We start from the raw sequence: 23,475 nt of genomic DNA, 5'->3' as shown, positions 1-23,475 counted from the left end.
TTGTTGCTGGTTCCCAGATATCAAGTTTGCAATTATCGGTTATTACATCATAAAATTGTTCATGCCTGCACGTGCGGTGAATGAAATGGTCTGCGCATGTCCCCCAAGAGCCTATATATTGTGAATGCTTCGTGAAAATAAACTGAGTTGTGAGTTGGCGCTCTTTCTGTCTCGTATTTTTTGTGTCTTGGTCAACCTTGCGCCACGTATTTCAGACAAAACGATCTTCCGCGGATTACATCCATGAGCTATCCGGTATCCACCTAACTAGCAGACGACAAGCGAGCGCCTCGATCAAGTATTCGCGAACAACTGAAGCCGTTGAAATGAGCTGAGTGCTCAGAACAAGTGCTTCACGATTCTGGTTTCTAACTTACACCTTAGACAATGCGATTACAGCTGATAACCGAGCCCTATAGCAGCTTCGAATGCAGCCACGACATTCGTTTGCGCGAGAGATGACGCGCCAGCGTCTCTATCCAGTTGCGATGCCTGGCGGTGAAACGCCACCCTTGCAGTGATGTTCGCTCCCCTGTGAAATCCGCTCCTTCACCCGGATAATGTGGCTAGAATGAGTGCTAGAATTCTAGCCATCCTACAGTGGCTAAAATTCTAGCCACTGTAGCCCGGGCACTGAAAAAATAGAGGAGGCGGTGGCATGGAGTATCGACGACCGATAAAGAAAGATGAAACACCTGCTACATGGCCACGGGTGTTTAAAACCATTTTTTATTCTGCACGCTAACGCAAAAGGCAAAGCGAAGCTATTGCCAAAAAACATGCACCACCTTGGCAGCATAGTCAAGTGGAGTGGCGCCAGCTATGAAAAATAAGCGACAACTCCCAAACACATTATATATACTTCCGAGATTCAAGAAACACCCCACTAAGCCTAGAGCATTAATTATATCACTATGTTTTTTGAAAATGCTGCCGTATCCACGCGAATGCTTTTCTGTCGAAGCTCAAGCATGCTTATCTAAAGCAAATCAGGGGAACAGTTTGTAGCCAATGAGCTACGGAGTGCATGACTGTTCCTTGACAGATTCCAGGTGGAAAGCGACTGCTTTTGGCGGTGCGGCATCTTCACCAGCTACTTCGAAGTGCATTCGTGCTAGCGGCGCTTGAAAAAGAATGCACTGCTCTGCTATTGAAAGGTAGCATTTCCGTCACAGCCGCTACAGTGAGACGGCAGTGCCTTCAAGTGAACCAAGAGGTGGTGAGAGCGTGCGAAGCGGCTGCAACACACCTGAAGTGGTTGCTGTCTAAAGTTGGTCACGCCGACACGTTTCATTTTCATTTCATTTTATTACCTTAAAGACCCCACTAGGGGGTGTTACATAAGGGGTGGATGTAGAGAAATTATGCAAAAAAAGCTAACCATGTATGTTAATTGCGAGATAGACAATGTGTTACATTTTGTAAAAATAAACTCGGGCAGGTAATGGCGGCAGTGCTGTGGGAAAGGTCGTTCCATTCAGATGATGCCCGTGGAAAGAAGGAGGCAGAAAATGTCTTGGTGTGGCTGCGTGGACGGGTGGCTTGTAGGGCATGACCGGTGCGATGAGATATGCGGGCTGGGGTGGTGATAAAGTCCGGTCGGTAACGTGAGCTGTAATAGAACTTATGAAACAGAGCTAGGTGGCAATGCGATGACAAAGTTCAAGAGTTAATAGAGATGATTCTTCTTTCAATGATGACACACTGACATGATATGAATATGATGAATGAATAAATCGTACCGCGCGGTTCTGCAGTGGCTCAAGTGAATTTGTTAAGTAAGCCTGAGGCGGGCTCCGAATGGCCGCCGCATACTCAAGTTTTGCCCTGATAATAGATTTGTAGGCTAGAAGTTCCAGGTGTTTGGGAGCGTGGCGTAAATGACGTTTCAGAAATCCAAGTGATTTGTTAGCACCCGCTATTATGTGAGGGGCATGCGCACCCCACGTTAGATCATATGACGATGTTACACCTAGATACTTATAAGATTCGACTCTGTCCAAGTCAACATTACCGAGTGTGTAAGGAAAAGTTGAAGGGTTTTGACAACGTGAGAAAGATACTGATTTGCATTTAGTTGGGTTAAGTGTCATGAGCCAATGGTCACACCATGCTTGAATAGAGTTAAGATCATGTTGGTTGGTAGGTATGTGGGGTTTACAAAAGATCATGTTGAAGTGCTTGCTGCTCAGATGGATTAGTAATAGTACGATAAATGACGCAATCATCGGCGAACATGCGAATGTGACATGAAACGTGCAAAGGTAAGTCGTTGTATATTAGGAACAGTAGAGGACCTAACACCGAACCTTGGGAAACACCGGACGTAACTGGAAGAGGATTAGAAACACACTCATTAACAAAAAAAAACTGATTGGGAGCGATTCCTCAGAAATGCTGCAATCCAATTAAGAACGTTAGGGTTAATGTTTAAGCTAGAAAGTTTAAAAAAGAAGGAGCTGATGAGACACTTTATCGAACGCTTTAGCGAAATCTAAAAAAGATGGCATCAGTTTGCTGGTTACAGTGTAAGTTTCAGTGTAAATCATGAAGGAAGTTAGCTAGCTGAGTTTCACAGGATAGACCTCTGCGAAAACCGTGCTGTGAAGGATTAAAAAAAATCATTTACGTCTAGAAAGGTCATGGTTTGTGAATAAATGTCATGTTCGATGATTTTGCATGGTACACCTGTTAACGAGATTGGACGATAATTTATTGGTGACTGCTTACTGCCAGATTTATCGATGGGAACGACCTTTCCCACTTTTCAGTCATCGGGCAAGTGACCTGTAGAAAGGGATTGAGAAAACAAAAGAAAGCAGCCGAAATGTTCTTAGTATTACGTAAAAACTTCAAATTAATTTCGTCAAAACCAGCTGATGATGTTAACTTGAGACGTTCTATGCAAGATATTATGCCATCAATGGAAAATACAATGTCAGGCATTGGTAGTTCGCTGGTAATACACCGAGATCTTAGTACAATCAGAGGCATGGCAAGGTCATTAGTAAATACACTTGCGAAGGCAGTGTTGAATACGTCCGCACATTCTGCGTTACTTATAACATCATTGTTTTCATTAGCTAATGTTACCGTGTGTTTTTGTTCTGGGTTAATCACCCACCCAAATTGCTTAGGATTTTGTGTTAGCATACAAGAAAGGTCATTGTGAAAAAACTTGTACTTAGCGTTTTGTATTGCCGTGAGGTATTCGGTTTCCGCTGAGTGGTACTTATCCCACAGAAGTGGGTTGTTGCTCTGTTTAGCAGCTCGGAAATATCTTTTTTTTCTTATTTTCTAGTCGCTTCAGTGATTTGTTGAACCATGGTTTGTTTTTGTTAGCACGGAAGCTACGTACCGGAATATACTTCTCAATTAGCTCTAGCACTTTGCTCTTGAAAAGCAACCAGTTTTCTTGCACTAGATGATTACTAAATTGCGTCTCAAATACTGGGAAAAAGTGGGTTAGCTCGCTCTTGATAGCTTCATAATTGGCCTTATCATAAAGTCGAATTGTTTTTTTGTAAGTTTCACATACTAGCGGGGCAAAGTTAAAAGTTTCATGAACAACCTTGTGGTCACTTATTTCCCTTAAGTGTGTTATGGATGTCATAGAGTCGGGGTTGTTTGTCAGTATCAAATCTAGGGTGTTTGACGAGCTCCGTGCGACATGCGTTGGTTCCGTTATCAACTGCGAGAGGTTGAAGTTCAGACACACATCAACAAAGTTAGTTGCTTCTGGGCTAAAAGTTGTGTAGTGGTGCCAGTCAATGCGAGGATAATTGAAATCTCCGAAGAGGACGATGTCAGCATTTGGATGCACTCTTGTAAGAGTGTTTAGAATGCTGTTCAGTTTGCACGGGAAATCGGGGATACTTTGGGGTGGCCTATAGCAAATGCCTAAACGTACGGTTCGTGGTACCGCGCGGCAGATGATCCATAATATTTCAATGTGCGAATCGATGTGTAATACTGAAGATGATAGCTGTTGATTCACTGCCACAAGGACCCCACCCCCACGTCCATCTGTGCGATCTTTGCGATAAATATGGAAGTTAGGCAGGTCGGCTAGAACTTCGTCGTCACTGATGTTGCTATGTAGCCACGTTTCAGTTAATATGAGCACATTGCTGGTACATGATAAGACAACATTTGATACAAGCTGACGTTTCGGCAAGAAGCTGCGAATATTAGTAAATATTACAGACAATGTAAGGTTAGCCCGAGGAACTTTGCTATGATGAATTTTTTTCTTTTACAGCCCGTTGAGTGCCATTTGAATTCCCTGACAGATTGCGAGACTTCGTCATAAATATATTTCTTTGAGCCAATAGAAAGTGTTTTGTAAGACAGTTGAAAGCGATCACATTTAGTTTTGGCAAAGCAACCAAATGCTTATGAGCGTTTCTGACCAAGCGGGAGAAGTCCTGTGCGATATTGTAATTGGTCCCTATTAATTTTCGAGCATTAGAAAGAACAGCTTCTTTTGTTTTGTAAAAGCTAAACTTAACGATGATGGGGCGACCGCGCTCGATAGGGTGACGGCCTAGGCTATGAACCCTTTCAATTTCTTTTGAATTTATTGTAAAGCCAAGGTGGTCACGACAGTGCTGTATGACCAATTCTTTGGTTTGGGTGTAACTTTCTGAATTACTAGGCTCGGACAGGCCATAAAATACCAAGTTGTTTCGCCGGGATCGATTTTCGGCATCGTCAAGACGTGTCCCGAGTTCGAATACTTGGCGAGCTGTCTGGGCAGTGTTGGGCTTTATGTTGTCTATTTCTGTGCAAAGCAAAATAAGGCTCTGACAATGTTTTTCAACATCATTTATCCGCTAACTCAACTGGGCGATAGTTCGATTCGTGGTTAGAAGTTGGTCTTTCAGGTCACTTACTTCTGAAATTAGTTTGGACTGAACAGCTGATATTTTATGCAATTCGTCGAGTATAGCGGTTGTGTTAGGACCCGGATTTGACTCGACATCGCCCGATAACATGAGCAAGAAACGAATGACGTCAGCACACTCAACAACAATTAAAAAGCAGCACCGTGGGCTCGGCAGCTGTAGCAAAAAGCAGTTGCTTGATTTCTTTGAGAACAGAGCGTACGGTTTACTAACCTGCATGGCAAAGGTAAGCGGGTTACTGCTTTCTGCTGTAGCACAGCTGTCGAGCCAACGAAGCGCCGCGGTAGATCGCAGCTCTTTTGTAGGCGACAAACAGGTTGATGTTCCAGGCGATGCGGTCTCCCACGGTGAAGTGAGGACCGAGTGTTCCAGGGTTAGCGCCATCTGGTCGGTTGAGGTGCTGGCTTCCGGTTGGGTAAGGGGCGTTGTTCGGTAGAAGGCTTGAGTTTCCCAGCCATTTCCTTGGAACCGGCATGTCGACGCTGTCTCGGTGGTGGCGAACGATAAGGCAGGCAACAGCACGCGCGAGATAGCAAGCGTGAATACCTGCATGGCAAAGATAAGCGGGTTACTGCTCTGTGCTGTAGCACAGCTGTCGAGCCCACGTGATTTCAGTGCGAGTTCCTCGACCGAAATTTCGGGCACAGCTGCATGCCTTGGACCACTTGTTGTTCGACAAAAATCTTATGAAGATTCTAAGCATCAAGAACGACCAGCTACGCGACAACGACGTTGCCTTGCTGCAGCGAGAGTATGCCGCAGATCGTCACCGTGAGTACTCGGTGAGCTTCAGTTGTGAAGATTTATTGGTGGCAGCACTGGAAGTCGATGCTTTGAGGGTTACGTGAAGCTGCTACTACCCGCTCAAGCTGGACCACTTGGCCGCGTAGAAGCATGTATATAAACGATTGATCACTCTCCATTTGCCATTCATGAGCATCGAGTGTTTGATGCATTGAAACGGGCAATACAAAACTAAAGGTCAAGTGGTTAACGTCCCCGAAGAAATCCAAAATGGTGCAACGCTTTTCTACAAGCATACCATATGATGTAGGTTTTGACGATTACATATAGCAAAAGTTTAACAATTCCTCTTACAAGGCGAGTATAGTCTAGACGTGAAACAGTTCATATAAGAATGTGTCTGGCCATGAATCTTCCCAGAGGCAGCCTGATGAAATACATATATTTAGAAATGCGAGTCTATGATACAAAATACACAAACGAGCACTTCATGCTGGACGATGAACGACGACTAGCTTATGCAGCAAATATCATCGTGATGTGATCTGAGACCTTGATATGGCTATAAATGAAACCAACAACTACACCTCGTCTTCACGAAGTTCATGAGGCAGTCCTAGTGAAAGGATAGTAAAGGGCGCACTTCGTTACAAGATATCCCCAATAAAACAACGCTGTATATATGGTACACACGTGTGGTCACTCATTTGTGCGTTAGAGCGGGCATCGTACGGAAGATGAATTTTCACCTGAATCTTTACTTATTATAAAAGCATGTTCTTAGATAGGACTGGAAGTAGGCTTGGTGACTGCACCACAATGCAGCCATCTAATTTACATACCTTTGCCATGCAGACGACCGTCCTAACTTTTACTAACCTGCTGCTTCCGCGGGTGATAAGCATGTATACAGAGGCGTCATCGGTGTTCGTACTACCGGGCTCCAAGAGCGATCCATGCTTCTGCCGTCAACTGCTCACCGACTACTGGTCTTTATCTCATATCCCAACGGAGGAGCTGCAATGGTCAGAAATCCTCGGGCTATGGAAATCACATTGTCATCAACCACAGCATCAACAATTATAAGAAAACTTAACACAATGTCACCACTTCATGGGCCCGGTGAATGCACTACAATGCAGCCATCTTATCCACTTACCTTTCCAATGCAGATGGCCGTCCTAGCACTTGCCAGCCTGCAGCTGTCGAGCATGAAGGCCTGTCTACAGGGGCGTCCTCAGTGTTTGTACTACCGGACTCCGAAAGCAAGCTAGGCTTCTGCCGCAGTAGGCGACACCGACCACTCATCTTCACTGCATATGACACTGGAGGAGCTGTGAGTGGGCAGAACAGCGGCAACACTAGAATGTCGCTAAATTGCTGCTTGTTTTTCACGCAGATTTTTGGATTCTACCCTGGATTGCTCAGCGGTGACGCTGCCTTATCGTCCATGCTGCCTCTTCTGCAACACGACGATGCTGTCGATTGTGTGCCTTTGGTCTATCCTGCCACACCGCTTGAAGCTGACCATGGCACGCTGCACGGCTTTAGCGATGAACTCCTTCGTGTTCCGCCTATGACCAACGTCATATACTCAAAGCCATTCATCGCTAACACGTGGTCGGCAACGTCAACATGGGACGCTATAAAGGCCATCGCGGTGGCTCCTCGCATCAGTGGGCAGGACAGCGGCAACACCGGAATGTCACTAAATCGCTGCTTGTTTTTCACGCAGGTATGGACTGGGCACGGTGGCACAGCCGGTATGCGGTGGTCTAAAAATCCGTTTGTCTTCCTTCTACAGTTCCTTGGATTGCTGGGCCCCTTTTTGCCGAACCTTTTGATCTGCGAGTGGGAGATGCGCATGCGCCGCACCCTGCGACCAGCCTCATCTTTCCTTGCCGGTCATCAACTGCACACCCGGACCACCTGCCTCTACAGCTATCAGCCACGTGGGCATCACTGATACCAGAAACCGTCCAGGCGGCGCCGTTGCAGATTCCGGCTATATATGAGCGTCCTGTTCACTCCTCGGCCACTGGGCACGGCGGCACAGCCGGTATGCGGTGTTCTGAAAATCCGTTTGTCTTCCTTCTACAGGTGAGCAGGCGTTACGGAAAATGCTTTCGCTCAGGCGACCCGTTCTTACTTGTGCTGCCGTGCCCATGGTCTTCTGGTGTGTCTTATGTTTCTGGCTTGTTGCGACAACTGCTCCTTCTGGGCGGAGACATTGAGACCAATCCTGGTCCTAATTTGGCTAAAATTACTAAACAACTAGAGAGCATAGCTACTGACATAAAGGACATAAAAGAAAAGCGACTAACCGATATAGAGAAAAAATTGGACGCCTTGACGATTCTAGAGAACAAAATTGCTGCTTGCCAAACTCAAATAGCTTCTATGAGCACCGTAATTCATCAACTAGAAAAGCAGGTTGATCTGCTCGAAAACCATAGTAGATCTAACCTAATAGTGTACGGCTTACCGGAAAGGGACAACGAGACCAGTGACACACTTGAAGACGTTGTCAACAAAGAAGTAATTCAAGACTTATTAGAGCTTGAACCAATTAGGATTGAGTGCATCCATCGAATAGGTAGGCCTGCACCAAACAAAGTTAGACCAGTTATTTTTAAGCTGCAAGACGCACACGACAAGATCTCAATTCTTAAGCAAAGATCTAAGCTAAAAGGTTCAGATTTCTCCATTGGTGAAGATTTCTCCCGTAGAGTGCGAGATGTCAGACGCAAACTGTGGGCAAGTTCGAAACCAAACCGCGACGAAAAAGAAAAAGTGACGCTAGTTTTCGACAAACTATTCATCAATAGCAACGTTTACACTTGGGATACCGAAAAAGATGAACGCCTACTCCTAAGAAAAAACGACGAACGAAAGCCAAATCGTCCACAGACGAGGCAACAGGCTTAGGCATTAAACAACGCATCATGATCAAAAATACTTCCAAAAGGCCAATCAACCGAAAAACCAGGAACACCCCTAACAGTAATACAAACCCAACCATAGAAAAGCAACTGCGCCTGCTGAACCTGAATGCTCGTAGTCTAATAAATAAATAAAACTGACCAGCTTGAAATTATCTTGCTTCAAAATGACCCGCACATTGTCGTAGTGACAGAAACTTGGCTCCGAAGCGACATATCAGATGACAGCGTCTTTCCCGCATCCTATCAGATCTTACCTAAAGACAGGGCTTCGAGAGGCGGGGGCGTGGCTGTTCTTTTGAAGAACAACATTCGGGTCGTTTTGTTGCCTGATATCGACGAACTTGAATGCCTGTGCATGAAGGTTTTGTGCTGGGAGTACTCTTTCATTCTTTACGCGCTTTACAGGCCTCCTGATTCCCCATCGGAATATAAAACTAGACTTCGAGAGCACATGTCGGAATATGTGAACAGCAAAGTTTTTTTGATTGGGGACTTCAACCTTCCAGGGATTGACTGGAAACGATTGATAGCTGGTTCAGAATTTTTGAAACACACAAACATAGTGTTTGATATCATGCTTATACATAACCTAATACAAGTTGTAAACGAACCAACTCGTGTACAGGGCCCTCGTAGTTCCCATCTGGAACTTGTATTTATTCCCCGTAGTTTTGACCGATACTCTGTTGCAATAGAACCAGGGATATCTGACCACCACTTAGTATGCGTTACTTTACCTCTTCTCAAGTTAAGCTCCCAAGATAGGTCGACGACACGGCGCTTCAAAGATTACTCACGAGCTAATGACAAATCCGTACTTGACCATCTAGAAATATGTCTTGCTAATTTTGATGGTGATGACGTTTGCAACCTATGGGACCGCTTCAAGGACATGTGCCATTACTGTCTTGATAACTTTATACCGAGCAAGCGCAAAAAAAATTCACACGTGTACACCCTGGATAACACGCAAAATGATTCACTTGAAACGCAAACTTAAAAGATTAAAGAAGAAGAAAGCACAGTCTGACGTTATCGGTGAGATTAAAAATTCTTTGCAAAACACAGTGCGCTGCTCAAAGGACCACTACTTTCAAACCCTCCTACCAAACTTCATAAAAAATGATCCTGATAAGTTTTGGCATTACATTACTGACAAAAAGCAGCCTGTAAGGGAATTGAAAGTCGATGGTGACCTCGTTTCTGACCCTGGAATCATTGCTAAATAATTTAATCATTATTTTCACAGTGTGTTTTCTCCTGCGCAAACGTATCCACTGTTAATATCAGATCCTGGCATTTATGACGCTGACTTTGTATCTAACTCTGGTGTACTATCTATGCTGTTAAATTTGAAAACCAAGTCTTGATGTGGTGCAGACCAGATTCCAAACGCCTTTTTACGCAGATATGCCTAAATACTTGCTAAGTTTCTTGTAGTAATATTTCGTACTTCTTTGTCTACTGGGAAGCTGCCGAGTGACTGGAGGATGGCTCTGATTGTTCCCGTTTTTAAAAAAGCTGACCGGTCCAGCTTTCAAAATTACCGTCCGATATCTTAAACGTCTCAATGCTGCAAGATCATTGAACATATTATTTCCAAACAGATTTTTGAATTTGTAGACGAAAATGCCGTACTAACAAATTTTTAACATGGTTTTACAAAAGGTTATTCCACGGCAACTTCCAATTGCTGACAATAATTCATTCGTTAGCTGCGTGTTTTGACAATAACGGCCAAATTGATGCTATATTTTTTGATTCAAAAAAGCTTTTGACAGGGTACCACACGACAAATTAATAGCAAAACTTAAAAACATTCACATTCCGGATATTTTTGTTTCCTGGATGGCAGCCTACCTATCCAACCGCTAACAGCTTGTAAAAAATTAAAGAAGAAGAATCTCGGTGTCTTCCTGTCACCTCTGGGGTTCCACAAGATAGTGTTTTGGGACCATTGCTTTTTTTGTTGTATATTAACGATTTAGTAACTGTTGTTTACCCTACTGTTCAAATTCGATTGTTCGCTGACGACTGTGTTTTGTTTCGGGAAGTCACATGTACTAATGATCAGAACGAACTCGAGAAAAACATTGAAAACGTGCGGGAGTGGTGTGTAGAATGGGGAATGGAATTAAATTTGGAAAAAAGTGTATATCTCTGTGTAACGAGAAAGAAAAATCCCAGTGAATACGTGTATAAATTAGGATCGTCTTCTCTCACACAGGTTGACAGTTATAAGTACCTCGGCGTTACGTTAACAAACAACTTATCATGGAACATGCGCATAGAGAATATTTGCTCGTCTGCCTTTCGGAAATTATGCTTCCTAAGATATAAGCTCAGAAATTCCCCTCCAAACGTAAAGCTTCTTAGTTATTTCACTTTCGTTAGGCCGAAGCTGGAGTATGCGAGTATCGTGTGGGACCCCCATACAAAACAAAATGTTCAAACACTTGAAAGGATTCAGCGGAAGGCCATTCGGTTTGTTTATTCTAGGTTTTTGCGAACGGACTCCCCCACAGACCTAATGCTAGCTAATAATATTCCTTCCCTTCAGGATCGTAGAAAGAAGTCCCGCCTTGATTTTCTGTCTCTTTTATATAATCGCAAACTTTCCCTTGATCCAACCCCTTTTCTTTCTCCATTAAACACAAGACCGACAAGACATCGCCAACCAAATGCACTAACTCCGTACTTCGCGAGAACGGGCACGTTCAAATTTTCATTTTTTCCACGCACCATCTCAGACTGGAACCGGACAATCGAATGTAGTACCTGCGATACTGAGTAACTGTGCACTGTTTTTTTTGTTTTGCGTGTATTGTATTTCTCTTTGAATTACACCATGCCCTCCTGCTTGGACCGAAGTGTGGTCCGCAGTATGTAATAAATAAATTATTCCTGATGCCAATAGCTATCGTTCAGATGACCGCTTTTTATTGCTGCTGTTCTACCCGAACAGTCTTGTTGCTTGTTGCTTTCGTGTTTTGCAATTTTCTAGCCTTCTCTTGAGTGGCGACGTCGAACTGAACCCCGGTCCTAGAGGTGTTCCTTCAGCAAATACTGCTAAGACAACCGATGTTAACACCCCCGTTACGAGTGGCACTGGCAGTTCAACTAGTTCCCCAACCGACATGGCGAAACTTCTTGCGCAACTTCTGGCTGGCCAGAAAAAAATTGCAAGCGATATTGCCGATATCAAAGAAGCATTTAACTCGCGGTTCGAGGCCCTTGAGAATCGTGTATCTGCATTAGAATCTTACACAGCTATTGCTAATTGTGATGTGACAAACGATACGCTTAACTCTGAAATCGCGTCACTTAAAAAATCTGTCACCAAACTCAGTTTTAAGTCAGATGATTTAGAAAACCGCTCACGCCGAAACAATGTTCTTTTACATGGCTTAGCGGAAACTCGTGATGAAAATACCGACTTTTTGCTGAATGCTGTAACACAGGTGCTATCTGAGCATCTTCAGACGATGCCCAGATATTGAGCGATGTCATCGCATAGGCAGATCGCGTGAAGGGAGCCCACGACCAGTCATAATGAAAATCTTTGATTACAGGGAAAAATGCGCGTCCTGAAATATGTTTCGAAACTAAAAGGGTCTGGTCTGTACATAACTGAAGATCAATCCCCGAATGTGCGCACCTTAAGAAAGAAACTGTGGGACGCAACTGCCAGTTATCGAGAAAGCGGATCCAGAGTAAAACTACAGTATGATCATGCCTATATTGATGACGTGCGCTACATCTGGGACAATAGTACAGATTCTTTAAAGCGCCATTCTACTGACGCCATCAAAGAATCGTTTGCCTCAAAAACTAAAGCACCTTCTCGTTGACTGCCAGGAATTTCTCAAAAACTAAGTATTTTGTATTTAAATGCCAGAAGCATTGTTAATAAGCTCGTGCCTTTACTTGCCTTTGTTACGTCGTACTCGCCCCATTTAGTGGCCATAGCGGAAACCTGGCTACGTGATGGAGTGTTTGATTGTGAATTTACCCCACCCGGTTATGTTGCAGTACGCAATGACCGATCACATGGCAAAGGTGGTGATGTAGCACTACTGATTCGTTCAGACAATAAATTTTTAGTGCTCCCCGACACACCTGATGTTGAACTAGTTTGGTGTAAACTATGTTTAAATAAATTGTCAATAATTGTTTGTGTATGCTATCGTGCACGAGGTTCTTCCTTAGAATATCTACAAAGGCTTAGCACATTTGTGCACAAACATGACTTCGGTGCCTCAGAATTTGTCTTTATGGGGGACTTTAATGCACCGGGTATAGACTGGCAAACAAAAAGTTGCACTGGGCAAGAAATCTCTATTTGTAGGGAACTCGTATCTATGTCCTTAACCCAGGGCCTCACTCAAATTGTACAATCTCCAACTCGCCACAACGCTCTCCTAGACCTTGTTTTCCTCAGTTCTCATTTAGTTCAAACAGCATTTCAGTGCGACGTCATTGATGACATTTCTGGCCACAAAGCTGTGCACATATCGCTTCCATTCCGTCTAATTAAACAGCAGCTTAGCGTTACGCAGTTTCATGATTTCGTTCATGCTGATGACGCCTCTATCACAGATGTGCTAGCTTCGAACTTTGATTCTTTTCAGGCACTGTGTAGTCACGGTCATGTTGACACTTTAGTTAGCGAATTTGAGCATGTCGTGAAGTCATGCATTGATCAATTCGTTCCTCTCAAGAACAAAAAAAGAAATCTGCAGATTCCTTGGATGAATCGCAGCTTGCTGCAAACTTCACGTCGCGTTCGTCGTCTGCGCCGTTTGAAAAAGACAGGTAATCCAGACGTTGTCAGTCGCTTTAACACTGCTGCGATAGATCTGCGTGAACAAATGGAATGTGCTAGGAACTTTTATTTCCAAATTGAACTTCCGGCATTATTAAAATGTAACGCGCGCAAATTCTTGTTTTCTACTAACCCTGCTAGAACCGATACAGTTTCCTAAATTTATATTAGACAGCAAGGCAGTTTCAGACCCCATTAAGACAGCCAATGCGTTCAATACCTATTTTTAGTCAGTATTCACGAACGACAATAATGTTCCCCTTTCGCTTAGAACTTCAAATCCAGAGCTGTCCGTCGACCATCTGGTAATTAGCACAGATGGTATCCTAAACTTGATTCTCAATTTAGATACGAAGAAGTGCACTGGCCCCGATAATATTCCGAATAGCTTTCTGGTGCGATATGCTCTGTGGTTTTCACGTTATTTGACCATCATTTTTAACAAATCTTTGTCTTCAAGTACAGTTCCCGAGTCCTGGAAGTTAGCCAAGGTCCTGCCTCTGCATAAATCAGGAAACAGACAACTCCTCTCCAACTATAGACCCATATCCTTTACCTCCAATTCTAGAACGCTGCTTGAACACATTATTCATAAACACATAACTGAGTTTCTTGAAACTAATTATCTTCTGTCCTGCACACAACATGGATTTCGTCACGGCCTCAGCACAATAACTCAACTGGTGGAATTTTCGCATGATATTATTAGTAATTTAGAGATTGGTAATCAAATTGATGCATTATTTATAGATTTCACGAAGGCTTTCGACACCGTCATACACAGCAAGCTTCTAGGTAAACTACAGGTAATTTGAAATAATCCTCAATTGATTGACTGGTTAGCAAGCTTTCTAAACTCGCGCTCTCAATTCGTCTCATTCAAATCCAAGTCGTCCTCAGCCGTAAAAGTCACATCTGGTGTCCCCCAGGGCTCCGTTCTCGGTCCACTTTTATTTCTCATTTTTATAAATGACCTTCCCAGCAATATTAGGTCCCAAGTTTGCCTGTACGCCGACGACTGTGTACTTTACCAGGTAATTAGTTCTCCTAATGATCATGCCATACTTCAGGATTCTTTCTCGCAGTTTTGTTCTTGGTGCTCGGACTGGCAGATGCGCATGAATTTCCAAAAAAAAAACAGTAGTTTTTTCCTTTACTAACAGCCATTCACCATCGCGATATGCATACTCCTTCAATAACATCGCAGTTCCCCGAGCACAGACGTACAAATACATTGGCGTTATGCTCACACACGACGTGCAATGGGTCGCATCACATAGACTACATTACGTCTAAAGCATTAAAAAAGTTAAGTTACTTAAGACGTACATCATCTAAATTGCCAAAATCGACCAAATTACTAATGTACAAAACACTCATCCGCTCTGTATTAGAGAACGCTTCGTGTGTGTGGATTCCATACAAAGTGGGTGACATGAATAAAATTGAATCTGTCCAAAGAAAGTCTGTTTGCTTCATTTTTCATCGCTATGACCATGACTTTCCGCCATCATCTGCAATGAAATCTTTGAAGTTATCTTCATTGTGCGCTAAACGTGATATTGATTCTTTGAAACTTTTGCACTCTTATGCTCACTCATCATGCCGGCTTTCTAATGATAATTATATTGTGTATGCTAAAGCTCTGCCAACTAGACGTGGTCACAATCTTAACATAAGGCCATTCTTCGCGCGTACTGATATGTTCAAACACAGTTTCTTTCCGAAAATTATTGTCTACTGGATCGAACTACCAGGTTCGGTTCGTGAAATGAATATGTCAGATTTTTTGGAGGCACTGGAATGAATTGTTGTTCTCTTTTTTTTTAAATGTACCCGGTTGTGCTTAGAATGTGGCGATAATTGTTGTGATTTGTTCTGATGATGAACTTATTTTGATGTTACTCATATTCTTTCCTACTGTATGTACCCCACTCCTGCAATAGCCCTGCATTGGGCTGCAGTATTTGAAAATAAATAAAATAAATAATAAATAAATCACCAGAAATCATCGTGCTATGGAAACAACATTGTCATCATCCATATCATCAACAAGTATAAAGAAACGTGACCCAATGGCACCATTTCGTGGGCTTGGTGAATACACTACAATTAAGCCATCTAATTGACCTACCTTTGCGATTCAGACGACCGTTCTAGCGCTTGCCAGCCTGGTGCTGTCGAGTGTGATAGGCCTACATATGGGGACGTCATTGGTGTTTGCACTACCGGGCTCCAAAATTAAGCCGTGCTTCTGCCACGTTCTACACACCAACTGCTTGTCTCCACTGGATATGACACTGAAGGAGCTGCGATGGCCAGAAAATTTCGTGCTATGGGAACCACACCGTTATCAACCACAGCATCAACAAGCATAAGGGAACATCACCCACTTACACCACTTTGTGGGCTCGGGGACAGCATTACAATGCAGCCAATTAATCCACTTGCCTTTGAAATGCAGATAACGTTCCTAGCGGTTGGCAGCCTAGTGCTGTCGAGCGTGATAGACCTATATACGATGGCACCACTTCTGTTTGCACTACCGGGTTCTAGCGCCTACTCACACCCACTGCTCGTCCCCACCGGATATGACATCAGGAACCTCGATCTCTGGAAATCATCGTGCTATGGGAAACCACATCGTCCTAAATCGCAGCATCAACAAGTTTAAATAAAGTTCATGCGCTAGCACCACTTTGTGGGCTATGTGATTGAACCATAATGCAGCAGTCTAATCCACTTTGCAAAGCAGGTCATTAATTCACATGTTCTCTTTGCAAAAAAGTCATCTAAATACTTTTAGATGCAGTGTCCGAGCCTTCAGTGCTGTATCTGCTATTGCTGCTGCGTGTGCTGATGTTACTTATTCGTTACTGATGCTATCAGGTGACATCAGAACTAATCGTGTTCCTAACAGGAACACTGCTATTTTCGCGGAACTACAGAAGCTAGCACCGGCCAAGCCCAGTTGATCACCGAAGTACAGATTCTGAAATCTCAGCTAAGCCCAACGGCTAAAATGATTACATACTTAAACAAACGAATCGCCCATACCGAAACGTACTACCAAACTCTTCTTTCCATTCGAAACGATATCGAAAAAACACAGACCAACAGAATGAGCATGGGTGAAAAATATAAGTGATAGAAGTCTCTTTGAATGGCGCTGAAAATTAGTCGCGTCGAAATAACCTGATATTCTACGGCATCCCTTAACCTACAAAGAATGAAACATGTGCTGAATCTGAAAAAAATACCAGTGATATCTGCAATAATTATCTTGGGTTACTAGTGTAATCTGGCGAGGTAGAGCATTCGCATCGTCGGGGCGTTAATTAAGGCAACCGAAACCACCCGATAATCGTGCAACTGCTATCACTCAAAACCAGACACACACTATTACCAAATGGCAGGAAACTGAATCACACTACCTACAGTGTCGGATAGGACGTCTCCCGCCCCTTCAACATGTCCGCAAGCAGCTGCTTGCATTTGTAATAAGACGTTCTGAAAAATACCCCCAACGATTTAAAACAATGAACATTAGTTCTATGCGCCATATATTTCATCATCTTCAAACACCATTAACGAAATAACGTAGCAATCACCCCGCAAAAAAAAAACAGCTTTGGTTTCCCCTTGCCACGTTCTCTCGTTTTCCAATATGGTCACTAACATACGTTGCCTTGTTCGAAAACGAGGGGTTATATCCAACTTTATCTTTGCATCAAACAAAATCACGCTCGTACTAACAGAAACATGGCCCAACAGGGACGATCGGATGCAGAAATCTGAACCTATTTGAAAAACTTCCTCGTGTACCGAAACAACTGAAAAGGCTCACGGGGAAGGAGGGTGGAGGGGCGGAGTACATATCGCAATTCGTCATGGCGTATCTCGCGCTTTTATACACTTCGATCCTACTACCGAATCCTTGTGGCTAATTTGTCGCGCCAACACCCTAACAGTCTTACTTGGCGTCTGCTATAGAGCCCTACAAGTGGATCCAAACTTTCCACGTATTCTCAATGATAGCATTCAGAAAGTGACTTTAACTTATCCAAATACTCAAATTCTTCTTTTTGGTGATTTTGGTGACTGTAAAAACACTACTAATTCTACATTTTCATGTCCTGCAGTGGCGAGAAGCTTCCTTGATGTGTGCTTTAACTTTAACCTCGCCCAATTTGTCTCCAAACTAACACATGTCTCACAAGGATCAGCAAATATTCTTGACCTGATAATAATCGATAGCCTCGAAAACCTCTAATCTATTCACTACCTTCCGGAGATTAGCGATCACCAAATTATTTATGCTCTATTTTTATTTACCTCGACCCCAAAATATATGACTAATAAAGCAATTATTTTTTATGACCAGTGAAACTATGGCGCAATGACTGAGGACTTAGGCAACGTCTTCAATACGTTCGAGTCTACATTTGACAAATGCTACACTGATGACAGCCAGTTGATCTTCAAAAATGAAGTAAATCTCTTCTCCGATATTTTCATTTCTAAAGTTGTGTTTCGAACTAACTGAAATCAACTATGGTTTTCACGGCAGTTCAAAAATAAAAAACTTGAAAACAAAAAGACGTGACGTTTTTCAGATGCAAAATGCACCGAGAAGCTTATTGCTACACGGGAAAAAATACATTGCCGATGAAAAATATTGACTCTGTGGCGGCTGCATTTCCGATGGGGACAAAAATGCTGTAGGCCTGTGCACTCAGATTTGGGTGCATGTTAAAAAACCCGAGGCGGTCAAAATTTCCGGAGTCCTCCACTACGGCGTCTATCATAATATTATGGTGGTTTTGGGATGTTAAAGCCTACATATCAATGAAAAATTTTAACTGATGTCTGTTCGCAGAGCCAAACACTCATTTTTATATGTTGACTTACCTAACGTGCTACTCAAGAACCCCAAGCGATTCCGCCAAGTTCTAAACCCCACAAATCCTTCCAATATTGTACGAATAAGCAATTCGCACAAGACACTGACTGACCATGATTGGGCGAAAATGTTTACCAAAGCATATTCATCTCTGTTTACCACTGAACTTGATACGACCTCACAGTCGCCATTCTTCACTTTAGAAACTTTCATGCCAGCTGTCACCTTCTTCGAAGTGGGTGACAGCTGGCATGAAGGCCGCATCTCATCACAAAATTAAACTTACTTCATCAACTGGTATGAACTTCATCAACTCAAAACTCCTAAAAATTGTGCAATGGACTTGGGCAGCATACTTATGTCTCATCTTTTCACACTCGCTCATCATAGGAAACGTGCCGGCTTATTGGAAAACAGGCAAACCAGTCTACAAATCAGGTAAAAGAAACTTACCCTTCAACTACCGCCACATTTCGTTACCTAGTGTGCCTTGTGAAATAATGAAACATGTCGTCTACTCACAAATCGTCAAATTCTTGGACTCCGACACATTTTTACATTCTTCGCAGCACGGATTTCGCAAAGGCCTCTTTTGTGAAACCCAATTGGCACAATTCGTCCGTGACCTTCAACTAGTCTTGACTGCATCATCCGCATCGACTCAATCTTCTTTTAATTCCCAAAAGCTTTTTAAAAAGTTGCTCTGTACCTTCGTGACTAAAATTGAAGCTTAACTTACATCCTAACATCTTCAAGTGACTTGAAGGGTTTTTAGCTAACCGCTCTCGCTTAGTCTGTGTTAATGGCCATCTGTCTAAACCCCTCCCAGTAACCTCAGGAGTCCCTCAAGGGTCTGTTCTCGGTCCCCTCTTACTTCTTATATACATTTTACCATTACATACTTCCTGTACCATTCGCATGTTCACTGACGATTGTGTAATATACCTTACCATTAGAAAACATCATGAGCATTACACTCTTCGGAGTGACCTTAACAATATAATAAATTGGTGTTACGTTTGGCTATTGACTCTCAATCTGACTAAATGTAAACTCGTGTCCTCTCGTCGTCACAATAGGTCTCGGTTTTACTACTTTGTTTCAAATTTATTGATTGAATTAGCATATTCCTATAAACATCCATAGGAGTCACCTTTTCTTCTAATTTATCATGATGCGCCCATATTACTAACGTAATTTCAGCATTGAACATAATACTCGGCCTTCTTAAACGCCATCTCCCACTCACCCCACATCATGTTAAACTACTCAAATCTAAATCACTTGTAAGACAAAAGCTAGAACGTGCATCTGACAACTGGCACTCGCAACAAGAACACCTAATTACTGCCTTGGAAGACGTTAAAATTAGGGCCACTCAATAATTCATTCATTCTTGAAACTCATATAACATCAGCATTTCACTCTTGAAAGCTGAATTCGGTCCATCGCTTCTTTCTCGCCGTCGTCGCATTGCTAGTCTTATCCTTTACCATAACTTCGTTTATTTGTCTTTTAAGCAAACACAATATCACAGCCGCATGGCGCATCAACTTCAAGTTACCCGCCCACCATCACAATCCCCTACGTTTTCTGCTCCATTATTCCTCAGAGAAGCTTCAGACTGGAACGGCCTGCCCTATGATATCGTCAACATTGCCTTATCATCTATGTTTTAAAAACGCATCGCTGATAATCTGCAATAATAATTAAATCATCGCTGTTATGCTTTTACGTGTAATTCCAACCTTTATGTAATGCCCCTTAACGGGCGCCTTCAAGGAAATAAAACTGAACTGAACTGTGTGGGTTCTAGTATATCTGACTTCATTCTGATACGTTCCCCTCCATACTAAGGAAGAGTTTTTCTTCAAAATGCAATACAAAGCGACCCAAGTCACTACTAAATTACCTAAATACTGTACTTACAAATACCGTGAGCACACTTTTCTACTCTGTGTCAAACAATTGATGGTATATGTTGATTGCCTATGTTTACGGCCTATTTCTTGCCCTTCGTCAACTATGTCATCATTTCTTTCCATGTAATAGGGAAGCTCGAGGTCTCCTCAAATGACAAACATCACTTTTCTCCAGAGCATGCTACATTTCTCCATCCTTGGGATGAAAGAAAAATTAAATTTAATTTCCCGGAGCTTGGTCCACTCTTCATCATTCAATACAGTTAATTTCCTCCTCTTCGACAAGCTTCTACACTAGCCAAGGAGGGAATATTTTTGAGGTACGGGATGGGTCCCCTCGATGACTTGAGTGCACGGTGCCAGCGCAAAGGAAGAGCCGTAGTCCGGTGAAGAGACGCTTTATTGCAGCCTCAGGCTAATGCCCGAGTCCAAGCCCGAACATTCACTCTCCTATTTCAGATTCAAACATCCTCTTTTCAACCCTCGGTTGAACAAAGGGTCCTCGACACACCAATCACAAGTTGGGACTTGCATCATCACAACCAATCGCAGAAACACCTTCATAACAGGCAGTACATTGGTTAAAACCACGTTACTAAATAAAACACGCAAAGGGATAGGTTCTGCACCTGTGACACTCTCTCCCATGCCAGGCCGTGCGGTCTCCATCGTCCGACTTTCATCGGCAGCGGTTCTCATGCTCGAGCCCCGTGCTCTCATTAAATGTTGTGCTCTCATGCTCTCATTAAATGTTGCTTCGTAGAAGCCTCCCTAGGAGCGGTGAGTACACCGTTGGGCTCCGTGCGCTTACCAGGTGTGCATGCGACAGCGAGGCGCCGCGACATCTTAACAGAACTCGGTAATGATGGACAGCGGGGAGGTTACACTCGTCTCCCTGCCACCAGTATGTCTCGGTCAGCCAAGTGGTCGCGTCTCCGCGTCATTCTCAATAGCACGCGCGCATGCCAACAATGGTTTAAACTTAGACGGTGGCGCCTGACCTGCCTCTTGCCAGACACTCTTTCAAGTAAGCCTTCCCCTTCTAGTTCGAACGGGGGCGACCTTGACGGCTCCGGAGGAGTCTCCTTTCTTTCCGCGCTCAGGGTCTTCAGAGTTCGCCTTCGCGGAACCGATTGGCTTCGCTAGTTGAAGGGTCGGGAACTGGCTACGCGCTCTGCATCAGCCGCATTAATTGCGCTACAGCCAACACGCTGGTAATTGGTGCCTCATACTAACTACTACGTTGATATGCTGTCGTTTTTTGTGTATGGTTGAGCCTGTCTCAGCTGATTTCGTGCTGTAAACGGACTAGTGATTGAGTTACCATTCCAAAAGAGAATCAGAGTGCAAAAAGGCGGCATAATCACGCACGCACCGCTCACCCGGTCCCAAAACACGTACAGCGATACGTTTTGGGTGTTAGGGTGTGTGGATGTGTGCGTATGTTATTTTTTCATCTGTTAACGTTTTGATTCTTTTCTTGAAGCGATTTCGTGCGGTACATCGACACCACCTTCGCGAACACAGCTGACATAAGCATTCCTTGCGTCTGGTATTTTCAGGCATACTCAAAGCTTGAGGAGCTTCTTGGACCACTATTTTTCGTGCTTGGTGGAAACCCTTTCGCTCTGAAGTACTAAGGCCACAGGTAAGTATTATTCTCACATGAGGCGTGCCTACATGCGTCGCAAGCTTTTGCATATGAAGGATTGACTACTTAGTGCTGTCGCATTTAAATGCCCACTTGCCCAATGTTTAACCAACTTCTGTATGTTTTCTTGCATTTATCTTTTTGTTTTCGTACTCACTCTCTGTGAGGCAACGTCAAGTGTACCGGAATCTCTGGAAACCTGGTAAAAAACCCGAAAACAATAGTGCGAGCACAAAAATTGAATTGCTAAAATATTTCAGAGTGCCAAATAATTTTCGCCACGTGGTTGCACTTTGAACATCGCAAAGTTGTCTGAGTAATTTTTCTCAAGAAAGTCACTTGACGAGTATTGCTTCTTCTTTGAATAACAAATTCGATTTCTATAACACAAAGGCGTTTGTGTTAGCTTTTCAAGCTCTATAAATTTTACTCCAGTATCTCTGGCATATAGCGGTACGTGCGAATGTCTGAATAATGATTACTTACAACTCTTAAGGTCTATTTTGTGTTAAAATATTTTCAGACCAATGTTCTCTAAATTGTAATATGAAAAATCATAAATTTCAAAGAGTCATCGTTTTTTTCCATTTTGAGACGCAGTTTACACTACCTGGTACTTCAATTAGAAAGTCTGTTCTGGTTGCTTATTAGCCTCGTTACTTATGTGTTTAGTTTTTATTCAACCTCGTAGCAAATGATTTGATTGATATGTGGGGTTTAACGTCCAAAAACCACCATATGATCATGAGAGACGCCGTAGTGGAGGACACCGAATATTTTGAACTCCGGGGGTTATTTAACGTGCACCCAAATCTGAGCGCACGTGCCTCGTAAAACCTTCAAGTCCTAGGATTCAGTGTGTAATGCCACCAGCCACTATTTAGATGCAAGCGTTTTATTGGAGCCATCTGATTGCTTAATTCCAAGTTCACTTTGTAGCCATGGTACAATGATCGTTTTCAGTTTGGTAATTAAGAATAAGCCATAAAGTAGTATCTAAAAAACAACCTTCTTAGTTGCAGATGTTATCAGTTGGTACAGAAGCCTTGCAAACATAGTTGTACTAATTATGCGTAATGGAAGTATTGGTACATGACAGTCATTTGAAAATGCCGAGAACTTCCCTAGGATATTCTAAGAAATTTACGTTAGTTTTCAGCTATCCGAGAGAAAATATGTAAAGTAACGTATAAGAAAAACATAGTCATTTTGTGGGAATAGCTGAGTGCTTCTTATAAATATTTTTAAGCTGGTTTACTGTCGACACCACATATACAATTTAGGCTTTTCGTCAGGGCAAACTGATATGAAAATCTTTAAAACTGTCCTGAATACACGGTTGCTTATTCCCGAAAAGTGACGCTAGCGTTTATATACTAATTTAGAGGCATTTCTGCTTAAGCTGACAACATGTTCTTTGGGCATCCAATTTTTTTGTGCTGTGCTTATATGCTGGATCTCTTCATTATATAGTCACTGCATTTTGGTTAGATTTGACACACTACACAATAAAAAACTTTACACCCAAAAGGGTGTAAAAAGGGTGCTTTTAGGGAAACAAAAGCACTCTTTACAACA

General features: G+C 42.9%; 1 protein-coding gene across 6 annotated transcripts in view; it reads left to right on the top strand.

The window, feature by feature from the left end:
* LOC119168408 (uncharacterized) overlaps window positions 1-23,475 on the top strand; it is a 626,194-nt gene that overhangs the window by 358,941 nt on the left and 243,778 nt on the right. For all 6 annotated transcript variants that reach the window (XM_075890976.1, XM_037419821.2, XM_075890977.1 and 3 more), the window contains exon 7: window positions 21,809-21,894. In XM_075890976.1, coding sequence (XP_075747091.1) covers window positions 21,809-21,886 — 78 coding nt within the window. In that variant the 3' untranslated portion in view covers window positions 21,887-21,894. The remainder of the gene's footprint in view (window positions 1-21,808; window positions 21,895-23,475) is intronic.

This window comes from Rhipicephalus microplus, chromosome 3 (genome assembly GCF_043290135.1).
Source record: "Rhipicephalus microplus isolate Deutch F79 chromosome 3, USDA_Rmic, whole genome shotgun sequence".
Classification (NCBI taxonomy): Eukaryota; Metazoa; Arthropoda; class Arachnida; order Ixodida; family Ixodidae; genus Rhipicephalus; species Rhipicephalus microplus.
Note: the sequence above shows the minus strand (reverse complement) of the source record. Positions and strands in the feature narration are given on the sequence as shown.